The 18,173-nt window shown below is 43.2% G+C and overlaps 1 protein-coding gene across 1 annotated transcript in view; it reads left to right on the top strand.

Annotated features, from left to right (window-relative positions):
• The window catches only part of DOCK11 (dedicator of cytokinesis 11), a 118,732-nt gene that overhangs the window by 60,252 nt on the left and 40,307 nt on the right, over window positions 1-18,173 (top strand). The window contains exons 31-41 of the mRNA XM_075259872.1: window positions 2,868-3,046; window positions 5,610-5,726; window positions 6,341-6,416; window positions 8,384-8,487; window positions 9,089-9,200; window positions 9,743-9,809; window positions 11,482-11,529; window positions 14,699-14,838; window positions 15,020-15,135; window positions 16,811-16,948; window positions 17,052-17,234. Of these exons, the coding sequence (XP_075115973.1) occupies window positions 2,868-3,046; window positions 5,610-5,726; window positions 6,341-6,416; window positions 8,384-8,487; window positions 9,089-9,200; window positions 9,743-9,809; window positions 11,482-11,529; window positions 14,699-14,838; window positions 15,020-15,135; window positions 16,811-16,948; window positions 17,052-17,234 (1,280 nt within the window). The remainder of the gene's footprint in view (window positions 1-2,867; window positions 3,047-5,609; window positions 5,727-6,340; window positions 6,417-8,383; window positions 8,488-9,088; window positions 9,201-9,742; window positions 9,810-11,481; window positions 11,530-14,698; window positions 14,839-15,019; window positions 15,136-16,810; window positions 16,949-17,051; window positions 17,235-18,173) is intronic.

Here is an 18,173-nt window from a genome sequence, read left to right as displayed (position 1 = left end):
TAGACTCTGTCCTAGGCTTCCATCCTCTGTATTCTTGGAATTAGAACACCGCTATTTCCTCATTTCCAGAGCAATCATTTACAATCAACAAACAAATCAAGTTTGTTTTTATTAAATTGGGGAAGTTCTTTAATTATTTTCTATCTATGGATCGCTTTATTTGCTGTTGCCTTGTTTTCTGGTTACCACATTCAGGATTGTTCTCTTGATCACCATCTTTATGTATTTTGTATCTTTGTACCTTTGATATTGCATCTATAGGACACATTATAAACTAGTTAGAGCCAATAGCGAGGAGGTGGAGACTGGTGGTCTGGTTGCTCCACATTGGTGGCACGAAAATCCTAGGATCATCTCAGGGATCCTATCTATACTGGTAGCTTATATGAATTGAAGACTTTTCCTAAGTATATTACTTTAGAAATTCTGCTTTGTTTGCCTGCTATGTGACCTTATTCCTCCCATTGTTTACACAGGGTCGCTATAACCACGGACCTACAGTATAGGACAAGTGACGTCACTCACTTGCATCCTTTACCAGCAGGACAATACGTTCAGCTAATTGCAGTTTACTGATAAAGCTGAGTCTGTTAGCGCTCTATGTAAACACACAGATAACACCGAGTCCATTCTGTACAAGTATCTGCATATTATCTGATCTGTATAAGTGTTCTGTGTCCTGTTCAGCAGGAGGGGAGAGAAATACAGGAAGTGTGAAGAACAGACTGCAGGCAAAGCTGCTGAAACACTGAGATGGGAAACTCCCTTTAAGTGGGCTGGAACAGTCAGAAATGCCATGATTTGAATAGCCAGTTCCCCACCGGAGGACCCCGACTCATCTTTGCAGATCACTCACTGATTTCAGTGGGCACCATTATTTGGGAATATGCAAATAAGTCCTTAGTGACCAGCAGGAACTTGCTCTAGTGCCACCTTTTTGGAAAGTAGCTACTGATAGATCAATTCTTGGTTTTCCTAAAACCCAGCGGCATAATATGGGGATAAAGTCAAGTCAGAATATCTCCTGCAAAAGGGAGAGGAACCCGTGCATTGACGGCGGTTTTGGATGCGTAGAGCGGAGTTTGTCAAGGGAACAGGGGTCATTGGGGAGTCGGGGTAACAAGGCTTCTGACCCGCGCTGTGCTCTGCAAGCCTAATAATGGGGATGACTGGGGGTCAGGTGCAATATATATATATATATATATATATATATCTCGTATACAGTTTGAAACTTTTTATCTCCCCACATAATCCCGTGGAACTAATCTTAGGACCTATTCTTCTGCTCCATCCGTCTTCCTTGCTCTTGGACAGAAGTAACCCTAGTTCCTAAGCTCCGTACTTCATGGGGCTATCTGTAGCCGCTCACTAGTGGATCACCAGACCCCTAAAATCTTGCACCAAGTTAATTTACATGGATAGTCTCAGAAAACCCCTTGTACTTATGTCTTTAAATGGAGCGATAATATTATTTCATCATATCTCAGCACCTTGCGATACAACACCTAAGCCGATATCAGGACCTGATTCTTTTTCCTTAATACAAAGCTAGCCATTGTCTCCTGGTGCCGGTGTGTCTGGAGTATACAGCATAGCCTCCAATCTTATCTTTGTCCCAGCTTTGGCTTTATTCAGGATCCTACCTCGCACCCGGGTTTACATTGCAACTTTAAACAACAATCCTATGTTATAGTAAATTCAATAACTAGAAGGACTATGGTATCCAGACTTTGTCTCGTCCAGTGTCTTGTCTTGACCGGTCCAGTGTTTTTCACCAGCACCTTTTTAGCAGTCGTGCAATATAGTTACAGGTTAGTCCCATAGAAGCGAATAGGACTAAACTGTAAGGACAATTCACGAGTACTACCGTATGAAGTAGACAGCGTGTGAAGAGATCACTACTAGGGCTGAGCCGATCTTGAGATTTCAGGATCGATTTTAAAATCCGATCATTTTCCAGCCGATCGCGATCGTGAAATTTGCTCGATCAGGATCCGATCTTTCCCAATCGCTCAAACCTAATTATATATTATATATGCAGTAGGGTTTGATCGCTGATCGAGATCCGATCTTTCCTGATCGCTCAGCTCTAATCACTACATAGTACTTGTGTCACGGCTCCTACAATCGGTGGAAGTCGCAGTTGTTCGTCCCACTAGTGATGAGCGAGTAGCATTCGATTGCATACCTCACCGGCATAGGAAATGTGTGTAATTGACCGAACACCAAGGGGTTAAATGCATCTCGAAGAGTCATCTCTAGTCCTCACCGATATCTTATTCATCACCTAAGGAAAGGTCTTCAGTACAATAGATGCAACGCTTATGATCTGCTTATTGCAATGCTCTAGACTTCTTCCATATGATAAGCTTCCTCCAGCCTGGGACATGGTGCAGAATATTAATGTAGTATCTATGGAGCGCTCCGGACTTGGAGACACAAGCAGATATTCCAGTCCACAAAAGGCTTCGTCTCCCATTAAAGGTCACTTCATGGCACTACTATTGGTTTGGTAGTCATTGTGGACCTGCTAGACTCCCTCAAATACATTGATATGGTCTGTAAGATTCTCCGCTGTGCAGGTTCTTTATCATTGAGATGTTACTTTACCGTCTCTAGGTGTTGTGGGTGATGGGACCGGTGTAGTATTTGCACCTTACATGACATTTCTCTGGCTGTGCTCACTTTTATTGTCTTTGGTCATGTTCTGAGCTTTTATCAGCACCTCCAAGTGTCCGCTTATGTGATTCCTACAATATACGTTAAAATATTCTGTTTTTCCTAGTGGGCATGGCACTTCTGATTCTCTCCATAGCCATTATTAGTGGTGAAGCACAAGATCCATCTGTGTCTGTCTTTGTTTGCAGATATGAATCTTGAATGCGGTCTGACAGACGATTATTGCAAGAACCATTTCCTTGTGGGTCTCTTGTTGAGAGAAGTATTACAGGCCATACAGGAGAACTGTGAGATCAGATTTGCTGCTATTTCCAGTCTGAAACATCTTCTGATCAAGCATGCATTTGACAATCGCTATCAGCACAAGGTAAGTACGTGTCAGATGATCTTACATTGAGAATCCCATCCACTTTCCAGTGACTGTAAAACGCTGCGCGTTTTGCCACATGGAGCCCCCAGCCTTAAAGGGATCCTATCATTGGATTCCCTTTTTTTCTGCCTAACACATAGGAATAGACTTAAGAAAGGCTATTCTTCTCCTACCTTTAGGGTCAGTTCACACGTGAAAACCGCCTAGCTTATTTGTGCGAGGTAAAAAACCTCGGGGAGTTTTTTTGACGCTGTTTTTTGCATTCCACGCGGTTTTCGCTAGGGTTTTTTTTTCCTATATGTGATATAGAAACTGCAGGCGAAAACCGCGCGGTTTTTTGCAAAAAAAAACGCGCGGTTTTGTGTGCAAAAAAACGCGCGTTTTTTTACCGCACGGTTTTCGCCTCCCATTCACTTCTATGCAATTCTTCAGGCGTTTTCCGCCTGAAGAAAGGTCATGTCGCTTCTTCAGGCGGGAAACGCTAGGAGGAAAAAAAAAAGCTAGTGGTCTACATAGACCACCATGTTAAAGGAGCGGTTTTTGAAGCGAATTCCGCTGTCAAAAACCTCCCCTTTGCCCACGTGTGAACTAGCCCTTAGATGTCTTCTCCGCGCCGCCGTTCGGTAGAAATCCGGGTTTTCTTAGTTATGCAAATGAGTTCTCTCGCTACACTGGGGGCGTCCTCCGTGCTGTGAGAGAAATCTCCAGCAACACCTCCATCTTCTTCTGGAACGGCCTCTCCCTGTGTCTTCTTCTGTCCTGGGTTTCAATCTTCTAGGCCTCAGGCAGAGCCGACTGCGTATGCCCGGGCCACAAGAAAATGGACGCTTACACAGTAAGCTGGTGTAAGCGGCCATTTTCTTGTGGTCGCTCACACAGTAAGCTGGTGTAAGTGGCCATTTTCTTGTGGCCTGCGCATGTGCAATCAGCTCTGCCTGAGGCCTAGAAGATTGAAACCCAGGACGGAAGAAGACACCGGGAGAGGCCGTTCCAGAAGAAGATGGAGGTGGCGCTGGAGAGTTCTCTTGCAGCACTGGGGGCATCCCCAATGCATATTGAAGAAAACCCGGATTTCTACTGAACGGTGGTGCGGAGAAGACATCTAAAGGTAGGAGAAGAATAGACTTTCTTAAGGCTATTCCTATGTGTTAGTCAGAAAAAAAAGGGTATTCAGTGATAGGATCCCTTTAATCTGACTTCCCTTAGCCTGTGAAGTTTGTCTCTAGCTAGACCCTCTGTGATATGACGGTCCCCACAAGGGAACAGGACATATCCGCTCTGTCCTCGTGTCTCCTGTTTCTATCCCTACTTCTGGGGTTTATCAGGGTCACACAATCCTCTGTATTTATCCTCAGCAATACTTTGCTTCTCTTTGTACAACTATTAATGAGGTCGCACTTAGATCTTGAATCCAAGTAGCAGGATCGGACCGAGCCCCTGCAACGCTCCTGCAATCCTCTCTCCTATTCCTTTGCTATAATTGGCTCGGTTCAGAAGTGAGAAAGTTTCTGCTCCCAGTGATACTTTGGCTTCATTGTGTTCCTTCAACCACCTGTCTCTGAATTTGACTGTTATCAAGTTCTACCCTGATTTGCATGTTACCTGACTTATCCTTGTAATGACAAGAAGGACCCGCCACAGCACAAACACCTCCTTGGCTTGCTGTCAGATAATCTTGAACAATAGAGAGCTGGTCTGTAACTTGTATGACCTGGGACTCTACTATATTGGTTTATCAGTCCTGAGCAGCTCCGGCACCTGGTGATCTAAATAATCTGTGGCGTCCATCTTGTCCCACATCTGTATCACCATAGGGTAAAGGAACAAAGAACTAAATACCTTATTATCTGTGCTCATCCATACCACGTGGGGCACAAGACGCTCACGGGCAGTCACTTTGCAAACCCATTCAAGTGAATGGGTTTGAAAACTGACCGTCGGGTTTGCAGCCCCTGTCCAGTCTCTCGGGGGAAAGAAGACAGAAACAGGTAGGATTGCCTAGAGCGGACACAGGCGCAGATGTGAACCCGCCCTAAGAAATACACGTCTGCTTTTTCCTGTATCTGTACATGGCTTGTGCGTGGTATTGCAGCTCAGTTTCATTAACGTAAACGCATTTGAGTTGCATACAATCGAGTGTGCAGGCCAGTGCTCCTCCAATGAACATAGAGCAGGTGCTATCCATCAGAAGCCCCCATAGAGGTAAATACATCACAGAATGCACTCGGATGACACTCTGATATGTTATCCCAGTGCATTCTGCTGCAAACTGCCCCACATCAGACAGCACACTCAGTCATGCACATGGAGACTTACAGAAAGCAAATATGCTTTTCTTCTGTTGCATCTCCTATGTTCACCCCCACAGTCTGCATACACGTAGTATAATACATATTGCATCCCATTTCACAAGCTGGGTTTATTCCTCCTCCTACAAGCTGTGAAGTTGCTCAGCAATCCACTTGATTTGCGGTCTGGGCGACCACGATTACGCATGAGAATGATTGATTGATTTTATTGATCTGATTTTTATCTCTTCTATCCATGTCTGTTTTTCTAGAACCAGCAAGCAAAAATCGCCCAGCTTTACCTTCCCCTGGCAGGGATGTTACTGGATAATGTCTCCAGGTTTGCTACCAAAGACACGCTGTATCACTGTACGGCTATATCGGCCTCTGTAAGTAGTTGTTATGTACCGTAGAAATCGTGTATTGTATCATGTATATGCATTTCATTGGACTTTCATTTTTTCAGTCCCAGAAAAAAATATAGTAATTCAGCATCCAGTCTAGTGTAGACTTAAAAGATTTACATACTTTAATTGAGCCATTTAAAATTCCACAATCACCAGAAACCAGTAAAAAATAGCAAAAAAAGACACAGCACTTACATATAGACGATACTTGGGTTACATGGGACAATGGATACACGAAAAAAACTTTAGCCGCCTACGCGTTTCAGGGTCAAAGCCCCTCCCTTCATTTTTTCACCCAACCCACTGATACGTTTATATGGGGTGTAAAACGTACATCAAAAAAACGTACATGCGAATAGACACATTGGATTCGATGTGTTCTCAAAACGGACGTCATAAAAGCGGACGTTGCACATCTATTTACACTGTCTTGTGAATAAGCCCCTAGTGGAGTGCGTCTTGTCTTGTAGGTATCTGCACTAATGTCAACAACTCCTGTAGATTAGATTTTGGCGTTTAGTAGCATCTAAAACCCAGTGCACAGTATTAAAGCCTATAAAGGTCTGCTTAACTCACACTATAATATAATATTACAGGCGTCCAGGGATACATTTATTTGCAGCTTTTCCTCTCCTTCAAACAGATCCAGCTTGATCATGGACAAAGACACTGGTGAGTAGTGACTTGTCAATTTTTATTAAAAAAAAATGCCACTTTAGATTAGATGAGGAAGTGGAAAATGTCACAATCTTGCAGTGCGGTTATGGGGCAGTTTTTATATGTCTTTATATATAACAAAACTAGTACATATAGAAACAATTTTATTACATAGGATCACACTAGTGTTTGGTTCTCCAGAGTTCGGGTCCTCATGGGAGAGCTTAAAAAGTACATACTGGTGGACACCCATGAACCAACCCCATAGACCAGGGATAGGGAACCTTCGGCTCTCCAGCTGCTGTGAAACTACAACTCCCAGCATGCTCCATTCACTTCTGTGGGAGTTCCAAGAACAGCAGAGCCAGTATGCATGCTGGGAGTTGTAGTTTTGCAACAGCTGGAGAGCCGTACGTTCCCTACCCCTGCCATAGACTATAATTTCCTCCTTGCAGGAGTTACAAGTACAAAAAAAGGAGGAGAACACCGAGCGTGCTTATAGTGTAGATGAGCTTGCAATGGATGTTGCAAATAAAAATGTGCAGAGAAATGGACCAGTTGGTCCCTCACCTTCAGGTGTTGTGAATGAGTCACAACACCAATGGAAGCCTAGAGGATGAGGTGGCTGCAGAGTCCACAGACTGGTCACTGAGGACCAGACGGTAATGGAAGGAAGCGTCTAGTAATGGATGTCTGCACTCTCTGGTCCACAGAGAGTGCAGACATCGTGTTTCAACGTGTTTCGAGCTCACCTGGCAAGTAATTGTGCACCTGACGAAGAGCTTGTGGAGCTCGAAACGCGTTGTGCACTACGTTTTTGTCCAATAAAAGTCATATGTTTTATTCACCTTGTCCACACTCCAGTCTATGGACCAGAGAGCGCAGACGTCCATCTCTAGCCGCTGGCCTCCTTCCTTCCTTGCAGGACTTTTTTCTTTGTCGATTTTAAGCAGAATCTTTGGCGCAGTCTCCTCCATTGCAGATATTAATTCTACTAAGAATGGTTTAAGCCATTTATAATACACGTTCGCACTTATTTAGCGTCTTGGAAAGAACTGGAATAATAGAAAAAATAAACAGCAGTAAATTTGTAACTACTTTTTGTTATTTAGTAATAGATAACCAAGACACGAGGCTTCTAAACAAGGCTGCAAATCTACTATTTTGCTTTCTGTTAGAAGCCGATGACTGAAATGTCAGGTGATTCGTCATTGGAGAAGTCGCAGTCAGTGACTTAAAGTAAACTATTTACACTGTGGGGAATGTTTGTAGGAAAGTGAATGCAAAACTTTTAGACATGAGGTGTAACTTCTCTGTGTTTATAAATGAATGTGCATAAATTTTAGTAGTAGCTATTTCACCCTTTTGTGACTCTCTTAGCGCCTTTTTTCTAGAACATAACTCAAACTCCCTTCTATAGATACAGAATTGCATTATAAATCTTGTTTTCTGTACTGGCTACCATGTATCAGAACAGCGTCATTACTATATAGTAGAGATGAGCAAATAGTATTCGATCGAATACCTCACTGCCGTAGGAATGCGTGTAAGCGGCCGAACACCAAGGGGTTAAGTGTATGGAATATTCACTGCGCTTAACCCGTTCAGTTGGTGTTCGGCCGCTTACACGCATTCCAATAGCAGTGAGGTATTCGATCTAATACTACTCGCTCATCTCTACTATACAGCTTTCTCCCTCTACAGCCACTGAGGGATTTTTTTTCTTCTCCCTTTTGTGACCGACACTGATGCTGAGGAGTGTGTTATTTATTCCTCTAACCCTGCAGAGTTTGTGATGATCATCTGCTTTCTCCATGCACTCTTACACAGTGACCTGTATGTTTTAGTAGCTGCACAAAATGTGACACAGACTGAATTGTATCAGTCCAATTTCCTAAGTTCATCCCAAAATTCTGAAATGATTCATTGGATGAAATTCTTTAACGGAATATGATTGAACACGTCCTTTGTTCTATTGTAAGGTTACAGCTCATCCTTTTCAAATGGTTGCCTCATGAAGAGAGAAGACTCGCGCGGGTCGATCAACACAGATGTGACAACTGACAACAGCGTGAACGGGGAACATGTAGGTTTTACTGTCTTTATAATAAACACAAATTTGCAATAGCTGATATTTGGCAAGTCCAATAGTCCTGGCAGACGTCTGCATATCAGTGTTTGATAGATCTCTGCTCTAAAGAGGTCACAAAATCGCACTGGATTGAAACACTTTACTGTAATTTCACCTTCAGATTATTTGCTAATCCTAAAGATTCACATCTGATGTGTAATATGTCGTCATTTTCTTCTACAGATAAATGACCAAGTCTATTATTTTGTCTCATTTGTTTGAGTTGGTTCTCTTTATGTAGCTTTAAGACTTGTCTGCAGATTTGTGAAGAAATATAGAAAATTCTAAAGGGTTACAAAAGTATTAGCAGCACAATCTGCATTACAACTGAGAAAGTAAGGCTAATGGAACAGAGAACAGAGTGCTTTGTAGGCCTCCTTGAAGAAATCAGTTTGCAAACTGGAGATGTTAAGATCATATCTAATGGGCAAGGCAGTGAGTTCCAGAGAATCGGTGCAGCACAGGAGAAGTCATAGAGATAGAAATGAGTGGGAAGTCATAGGACATTATGAGAGTCCTATGAAAGTGTCTAAATTGTATTATATGGTTCCTCCAGATGCGGAGAAGCTCAACGAAAAGCAGTGTGTCACCTTATACCAGATTGGATTCGTACGAAATTAAGAGCTTGCTCATCTGCTATCTGTACATAGTCAAAGTCATTTCAGAAGGTAAGTGCTTATATTACATGCCTTGTACTTCGTGCAATATCTCACGGCACCATTTCCGAATTGCTGTTCAAGCTGTACTAGTGTAACTTTATCCCCCATTTTGCTTAAAATATGCAGGGCTTTTCTCTCCATCGATTTCGAAAATCTGGTGGAACCCATTATAGTCTATTGGGTCCGCAGGTTTCTGCGGGTAATCACTTTTTAAAGGTGTAGGGTTTCCGTTTTTCGGGTCCCCAACCGGACCTTAAGACTGGATACCCAAATGTTAGTGCGAACCTAGCGTCAGATGAATACCACAAAAATATCACGTGTGGTACAAAAACAACTTTTAAAAGAGTTAGGGCAGTAGAAATAACACGTCTTCAAAAACACTAAAATGTCTCTGGTTATTAAGGGGTTAAGATAACTTTTGGTATCACGACTTCAGGAGCGGAATAGGATTGACTCTGTGACTTGGGAGGTACATTACATGTCAGATTACGAGCACCATATTTCACACTTGACTTTTGTGTATCCTTCTGTAAATGTTTGTGTTGTTTCAGATTCTCTGATCAGTTACTGGAATAAAATGTCCCCACAAGAACTGCTGAACTTCCTTACACTCCTCGAGTAAGTTGAACATGGAAATGCACAAGGGTTAGGGTTAGGGTAGGTTTAGGTTAGGGTTAGGTTGGTACTAGGTTTAGGTTGGGGTTAGGGTAGGTTAAGGTTAGGTTCAGGTTGGGGTTATGGTTAGTGTTAGGTTTAGGTTAGGTTGTGGTTAGGTTTTTGTAGGTTTAGGTTAGGGTAGGTTAGGGTTAGGTTGGGGTTAGGTTTAGGTTAGTGTTAGGTTGGGTTTAGGTTGGGGTTAGGGTTAAGGTTAGGTTCAGGTAAGGGTTAGGTTGGGGTTAGGTTTAGGTTGGGTTTAGGTTAGGGTTAGGGTAGTTTTAGGTTGGGGTTAGGTTTAAGTTAGGTTTAGGTTGGGTTTAGGTTTAGGTTGAGGTTAGGTTTAGGTTGGGCTTAGGGCTAGGTTAGGTTTAGGTTGGGCTTAGGGTTAGGGTTAGGTTTAGGATAGGGTTAGGTTGGGGTTAGGTTTAGGATAGGGTTAGGTTGGGGTTAGGTTTAGTTTGGGGTTAGGGCTAGGTTTAGGTTAGGGTTAGTTTTTTTTTTTTTTTTTTTTTTTTTTTTTTTTCTCGACATAAAGTAACATAAACTAAAATGAAATGAGCGGCCTATAAAACAGTCAACCATTATTTGTGCGTTTTAGACCGGGGACCCCCCATGGTTTTGGAAGTCACAGCATGTCAATTATATCTATGAAAATGCCAACGGTTTCCCTATAGGTATAATGGAATCAGAAAATCCACAGAGGAAACCTCTGCAGACTTTTGTGATATGCGATGCGGAAAAAAACATGATGCGTTGCTACCGCCATTTTTCCCGCTACATGGGGCCTTAGCTAACACATGTACTTTTGATGCAATTTTTTAAATCATTGTCATGGGTTAATAGTAATGATGGGAGAAGTATACAGGAAAGATCTATACGTATTCCATTTTGCATCCGTTGGTTAAAAAAAAAAGTAAAAAACTGAATCAAAAAATTGCATTCCTGATCCCCAGTACCTGGTTTGCAAAATTGCATCAAAAAGTTGCAGATACACTCCCCTGTACTAAGACTACGCTTTCTTAAAGTACATTGGAATTGCGTGTAGCCAGGCGTGTTGCAACAGCACATCCATGTGCCCTCTGTGCCTGCACAGCCTCATTCAATGCGGTCAGTGAGCCCCGGCCACAAGGTATAGGGCCTATCCTGAGTTTTGCCGAGGTTCACTGCTGCATGCATGGGCCCATAATAATACAGCCACGTCTTCAGATTTTTCGGCCGCGTCTTCAGTCGAAAGATCCGGCTGTGCGTTTCCGTTGGCCATTTTCCTGTGGCCGAATGGGCGCTCGTGTAAGAGGCCACAGGAAAATGGCCGATGGACATGTTCACTCGGCTGTTTCACCTGGGATGCATGGCGGTTGGTTGCTGTGAGCTACCGAGGACTCTGTACAACAAATAGCTAAGAAGTTACTATTTTATTGTTTATTATTCTATTGGTTACTTTTCTATTCTTTATTATTGTGAACATTGTAACCATTGCTTCATTTAATATCATATATTATATTATATCTTTATTAATAGAATGTTGTATTATTTGTAACCTGTTTTCATCTATTTTAGTTTGGCTGCACAAGATGTTCTCACGTGTTTAGACATCGACCTGTAATTGTTTTGCATTCTTTTTGCTCTTTTATAGGGCTTGCCTCTTCCATTTCAGATATGTAGGAAAAAGAAATATTGCCAGGTAAGAGCGTTCTTATGTGGTGGAAGGAGTATAGTGAATTGTGGGTAAAATAAATACTTGGCTTAACCCCTAAGGACCAAGCCCAATATGTTAGCGTTCCACGAATACCTCTACATGTCTGTAACGTATTCCTGTGTGACCTGCCGTACTAATCTGACATTGTGTCCTATTTGGGAACAGAGATTTCGTTACAGTAACTCGAGCTTAACAATGTTTTCCTTGCACCTGTCTATTGCTTTGGGAAGATGAGCCCAGACATGTCTTGTGCTTTCACGGTATTTGTGGAGAAATGCAGACATGCCGGTAATTCTTCTTCTTTAACGAGCACTTGAAGAAATGTAAATTAACAAAGTGACAGAAGCCAAAACAGTGCATGACTTTACTTAGGACAAGGATTCATCTCTGGGTTTTTATTCTCAATTGTTGAGCTTAAACATTTTGACTTTTTAACCTATTGTTGTGCTCCTGGCCATACTTGTCAGTGTCTTTCCACTGTCGTAGGGTGGACTGGGCTTTTAACAAACTCTAATCCTTGATATCAGCTCCCAATCAGTCTCCAAAGATTAAGTTACATGATATGATGACATGGGGTGTGGGGGGGGGGGGATTCTGGCCTGGTTCCGATGCCCAGGTCACATGATCGGAACCAGTATTCCGACTCTTGGGTTTCTCTGCCCCTTCCTTCCTCCTTAATTCCCCTGTCAGATCAAGAGAGAAGGGAGGGAACGGAGCGACCTATAATGGAACGCTGGTTCTGTTCCAGGGGTTTGAACCAGGCCAGAACCCCTGGGTCCATCAACAAGAGTCCGCTGGATCAGGTAAATTAATCTAAACTCCCTGGACGACCCCTTTAAGGTAACTTGTCCCATCGAAAGCTGCCTCAGCAAAGAGCCTGCTAGTGTGCAGCCATGGTGTTTGTATTCGGGCTCTTTACCTATGACTTGACCTCAACTCTGTTCTTGACCTATGACTTGACCTCGGCTCTGTTCTTGACCTATGACTTGACCTCGACTCTGTTCTTGACCTCGACTCTGTTCTTGACCTATGACTTGACCTCGGCTCTGTTCTTGACCTATGACTTGACCTCGACTCTGTTCTTGACCTATGACTTGACCTCGACTCTGTTCTTGACCTATGACTTGACCTCGACTCTGTTCTTGACCTATGACTTGACCTCGGCTCTGTTCTTGACCTATGACTTGACCTCTGCTCTGTTCTTGACCTATGACTTGACCTCTGCTCTGTTCTTGACCTATGACTTGACCTCGGCTCTGTTCTTGACCTATGACTTGACCTCAACTCTGTTCTTGACCTATGACTTGACCTCAACTCTGTTCTTGACCTATGACTTGACCTCGGCTCTGTTCTTGACCTATGACTTGACCTCGGCTCTGTTCTTGACCTATGACTTGACCTCTGCTCTGTTCTTGACCTATGACTTGACCTCTGCTCTGTTCTTGACCTATGACTTGACCTCAACTCTGTTCTTGACCTATGACTTGACCTCAACTCTGTTCTTGACCTATGACTTGACCTCGGCTCTGTTCTTGACCTATGACTTGACCTCGGCTCTGTTCTTGACCTTTGTTCGGATTGAGTTTATGTATTAAATATACTCCCATCTACTTGCCAGTGGCTCAAACTAGTACATTAAAGATTACAGAGGGGTGGTGCAAATCTGTAGGCAAGGTGTGGTAGACTACATGTTGTATAATGTATACTGGAGGTACCATTGCAAACAATATTTACAAGAATGAACTTGACTGCGGTGCGATGTGCAGGCGCTGTGGCTGGAGGATTGTTTTCTGGCTTCTATCCAGCTGTGCAGTAAATAATAGTGACAAACCTAACTTATTACTGATCATAATGCAAGCCTGTGCAGTATAGTATAGACAGACTGGGGAAACTGTATGGAGAGTGTTGGAGGGATTACTCATATCATATCTATAGTGGAGGAGAGAGGTATATACACATCAACGACCCATGCAGGGAGTGGGGCTGCACAGGGGAACCTGCCATGTCCTTGGTGTCATATGCTATGAAGCCAAATGTAATGGGAGCGGCACTGGAGTGCACTGACACCACCGTTATACAGTGGACGGGGTACTGCACCACTTCTATTACTTTAATAGGTGAGGGTCTGTAAACGCCGCCTATCCACAATTAATTCAGAATTAATGGATTAGGGATTATCTATTAGCCAATACAGAAGAGCAGGTCTTATTCTGAAGGACCCAGCTTTATGCATTTATTAGATAGTCCATTGGTTCCAATGAGAGCTGTGTAATTCTTCATTTCTCCTGTGGGGGCGCTGCAGAGTAAATGCACACTGGCACTTTCTTCTCTGTAATCGGTGGCTTTTGGGGGACCTCTGCAATATGAAGGTACTGCCCTCTTTAAGATGACCTAAGGCACACTAGGGTTATGGTTCTGGCAATGTATTTGGGGCCTGACCCATTCCTTAAATAATTTTAATTCATCTGACCAAAGAAGTGAAACCCTGAAATGTTTTATTGTATTTACATCTTCGTCTGCCGCCATAGTTTAAAAACAGCGACACCCGATGGACCCCATTATTATTATTAGACAATGGGGTCTGTTGGGGGTCCATCTGCCTGTCCAACAGACCAGAACAACGGACAGCAAGACGCAGAAGGGAACTTAGCCTAGTTCGCGCCCTCTCACTGCGACTTCTGGTTTCTATGTGTCTATGTAAAGCTGATGTTATATAGTTATTGTATGCTATGCTTGTTCATATGTAGCAGGGGTAGGGAACGTACGGCTCTCCAGCTGTTGCAAAACTACAACTCCCAGCATGCATACTGGCTCTGCTGTTCTTGGAATGCCCATGGAAGTGAATGGAGCATGCTGGGAGTTGTAGTTTCACAGCAGCTGGAGAGCTGAGGTTCCCTACCCCTGATATGTATTTCCTCTACAATGCGTGTATCTTGAATTTCTTGGATACTTTGTATTCTCTTTCTACTTTTTTGGAGATTTAGTAAAGAAATTCTTGCTGACTTTTGCCCTGAATCTGTTGGATATATTCTGCAATATTCTGTAATATTTGTTCATCTGTTTACACGATTTCTTTATTCCATAAACTTGATCTGACCCATCGGTCTTTGCTGCCTTAATAGGTAATAATTTCTACAATCTTCTGTGTCTTTAGGGTTCAGGACGCCTGGATATCGAAACACTTTGTGGCAGGAGACAGAAAATCTCAGACAATGCCGGCCCTGCGGAGCAGAACCGGAGCCTCGCGTCTGCAACACCTCAGCAGTTTAGAAAGTTCTTTCACACTTAATCATAGTAAGTTATTGCAACACTTTATATCGGCTTTCTAGGAGCGATGGCGGTAATATGTATTACAATGTCTATTGCTAGTACTGATGTGGCAGTTATAAGTGTAAGCTCACATGGTCTATTCTGCACCAAATACTCGCTGTCCCCTTATTTAATAATTTTATTTTCTTTTTCATTGTACTTGCAGGTTCAGGTTTTACTGAAGCCGATATTTTACATCAAGCGTTGTTAGAAGGTAACTGTAGTACTGAAGTGTCCTTAACCGTACTGGATGCCATCTCCTTCTTCACCCAGACCTTTAGGGTAAGCTTTTACGGATAGAATATGTCGTTTGTCGTCATGTAAAACCATCCATAACGAATAGTTATTTAAAGGGATCCTATCATTGGATACCCTTTTTCTGACTAACACATAGGAATAGCCTTAAGAAAGGCAATTCTTCTCCTACCTTTAGATGTCTTCTCTGCGCCGCCATTCGGTAGAATTCCCGGTTTTCTTCGGGATGCAAATGAGTTCTCTCGCAGCACTGGGGGCGGTACTCAGTGCTAAAACAGCACTGGGGGCTTCCCCAATGCTGCGAGAGAACTCTCCAGCGCCGCTTCCATCTTCTTCTGGAATGGCCTCTCCCGGTGTCTTCTTTCGTCCTGGGTTTCAATCTTTTAGGCCTCAGGTAGAGACGACTGCGCATGCCCGGGCCACAAGAAAATGGCCGCTTACACCAGATTACTGTGTAAGATGCCATTTTCTTGTGGCCCGGGCATGCGCAGTCGGCTTGACTGGAGGCCTAGAAGATTGAAACCCAGGATGGAAGAAGACACAGGGAGAGGCTGTTCCAGAAGAAGATGGAGGCGGCGCTGAAGTGTTCTCTTACAGTATTGAGGACGCCCCCAGTTTCTCTTTCAGCACTAGGGCCCGCCCCCAGTGCTGCGAGAGATCTCTTTTGCATCCCGAAGAAAACACAGATTTCTACCAAATGGCGGCGCAGAGAAGACATCTAAAGATAGGAGAAGAATAGTTTTTCTTAAGGCTATTCCTATGTGTTAGTCAGAAAAAAGGGTATCCAATGATAGGGTCCCTTTAAGAACAGATATCTGGTGCATTGTCCGGAATATGGAACCAGAAGGTTCTAGGTAAATACGTGGAAAATGGGTTGTCTGGTCGCTTTCTTGGATAGACGTTACTGGATGTCACAGTAGCCAAAGCAGTCACCTGATGCCCAGCAAGTCTTGTGCATGTGTCCTATTAAATAGAATGGATCCAAAAGATAAACTCCAGAACGACATAAAAACAGTTCATATTTATTGATTACATATACATCACAAAGGGGGACGAAGGGAATTCCACAGAAGTAACCCATCCAGGTGCATAAGATTAACACCAGATACAGTCAAAGCCCCAATTATACAAAGGCAAAAAACCGCAATACAAACCCACCATGGGCTGCCTGCACTCCATCCTGGTGAGTTTGTATTGGAGGTTTTTTTGCATTTATAGAATTAGAGCTTTGGCTTTGTCCGCTGTTAATCTTATGCACATGGATGTGTTACTTATGTGGTATTCCCTTAGTCCCCCTTTGTGATGTAACAATTGTTTGAGGTTTGTATCTATTTCTTATGTATATATATATGAGTCTCTGTCTGTTCTTTATGCACGACCAAATGACTGGATCGATCCTCACCAAATTTGGCACACGAGTGCACCAGGAGTCCAGAAAGGTTTTAGTCCCAGCTCTCTAGCACGTACCGTTCCTGAGATACAGTATTCCCAAAAATTGACCTGCATTAGCCAATACAAGCTTGCAAGACTTTCACTCCTATTCCATGCGGAATATGTTTAGTGCTATATAAATAAGGTTATTATAAAGATATTATTATAGGTCTCGACGCTATGCATGCAGCTCCAGCAACACAACGTATGAATTACTGTACGTTTATCACTATAACTTCAACTCCATTTTTATTTTCTTCACACCCTGTAGGCTCAGCTCCTAAACAGTGAATGTCAGAACCCTTTGATGAAGAAAGTTTTCGATATCTACTTAGCTTTTCTGAAAAATGGACAATCTGAGATCTGTTTAAAACACGTCTTTGCATCACTCAGATCTTTCATTAGCAAGGTGGGTTGTGTATGTAGGATGTCACGCTGGGATTATAATGTTTCGACATGTGTTGTATACATATAGCACAGTAATATTAAATCTTTCCTTGTCTGTTGTAAAGTTTCCTTCGGCCTTCTTCAAAGGAAGAGTCAACATGTGTGCGGCGTTCTGCTATGAGGTTCTCAAATGCTGCACGTCCAAACTCAACTCCACCAGAAATGAAGCTTCGGCCATTCTTTACCTTCTTATGAGGAACAACTTTGAGTTCACCAAGAGGCGAACATTTCTCAGAACACATTTGCAGGCAAGTTTGTAAAGAGAATTGTGGTCCATGTCTCTGTCCATCTCCGGCCAAATGACACTTACAATATTTAGAAAAGGTTAGAGAAGCAGATTTGTGGCTCCTAAACTACCTGCGTATCTAAATTCTTGACTTTTTGATATTTTGGACACCAGAATACTAGTGTACAAAGGAATGATAAATCTCCTCCAATGTGCACGAGCCTAGAGACACCAGAGATGGACCTGGACCTTAAGATAGACTATTCATCTCCTGCCTTTAGATGTCTTCTCTGCGCTGCTGTTCCGTTGAAATCCCGGTTTTCGCCGGTATGCAGATGAGTTCTCTCGCAGCACTGGGGGCGTGCCCCAGCACTCAAACAGCACTGGGGGTGTCCTCAATGCTGAGAGAGAAGTCTCCAGCAACGCCTCCATCTTCTTCAGGAACAGGTCTTCTTTGCGTCTTCTTCCGGGGGTTGGCTTCAAACTTGTAGGCCTCGGGCCTAGGGCAAAGCCAACTGCACATACCCGGGCCACAAGAAAATGGCCGCTTACAATACTGTGTAAGCTGCCATTTTCTTGTGGCCGGCAGGCATGCGCAGTCAGCTGCTCGAGGCCTAGAAGTTTGAAGCCAACTGCCGGAAGAAGACGGGTGAAGACCCCGTTCCTGAAGAAGATGGAGGCGGCACTGGAGAGTTCTCTCGCAGCATTGGGGACGCCCCCATGCTGTGAGAGAACTCATTTGTATACCGGCAAAAACCAGGATTTCTACGGAGAAGACATCTAAAGATAGGAGAAGAATAGTCTTTCTTAAGGCTATTCCTACGTGTTAGGGACAAAAAATTTGATTTTAATGATAGGATCCCTTTAAAAGTAATTTAACTAATAAATGGAGGAACAAATGGGACTGAGATTAGCGGGTTCAGGACCCTAAACCCCAGTTGCATGCTTTTGGTTTAGCAAT

This window comes from Leptodactylus fuscus, chromosome 11, assembly GCF_031893055.1.
Source record: "Leptodactylus fuscus isolate aLepFus1 chromosome 11, aLepFus1.hap2, whole genome shotgun sequence".
NCBI lineage: Eukaryota > Metazoa > Chordata > Amphibia > Anura > Leptodactylidae > Leptodactylus > Leptodactylus fuscus.
Note: the sequence above shows the minus strand (reverse complement) of the source record. Positions and strands in the feature narration are given on the sequence as shown.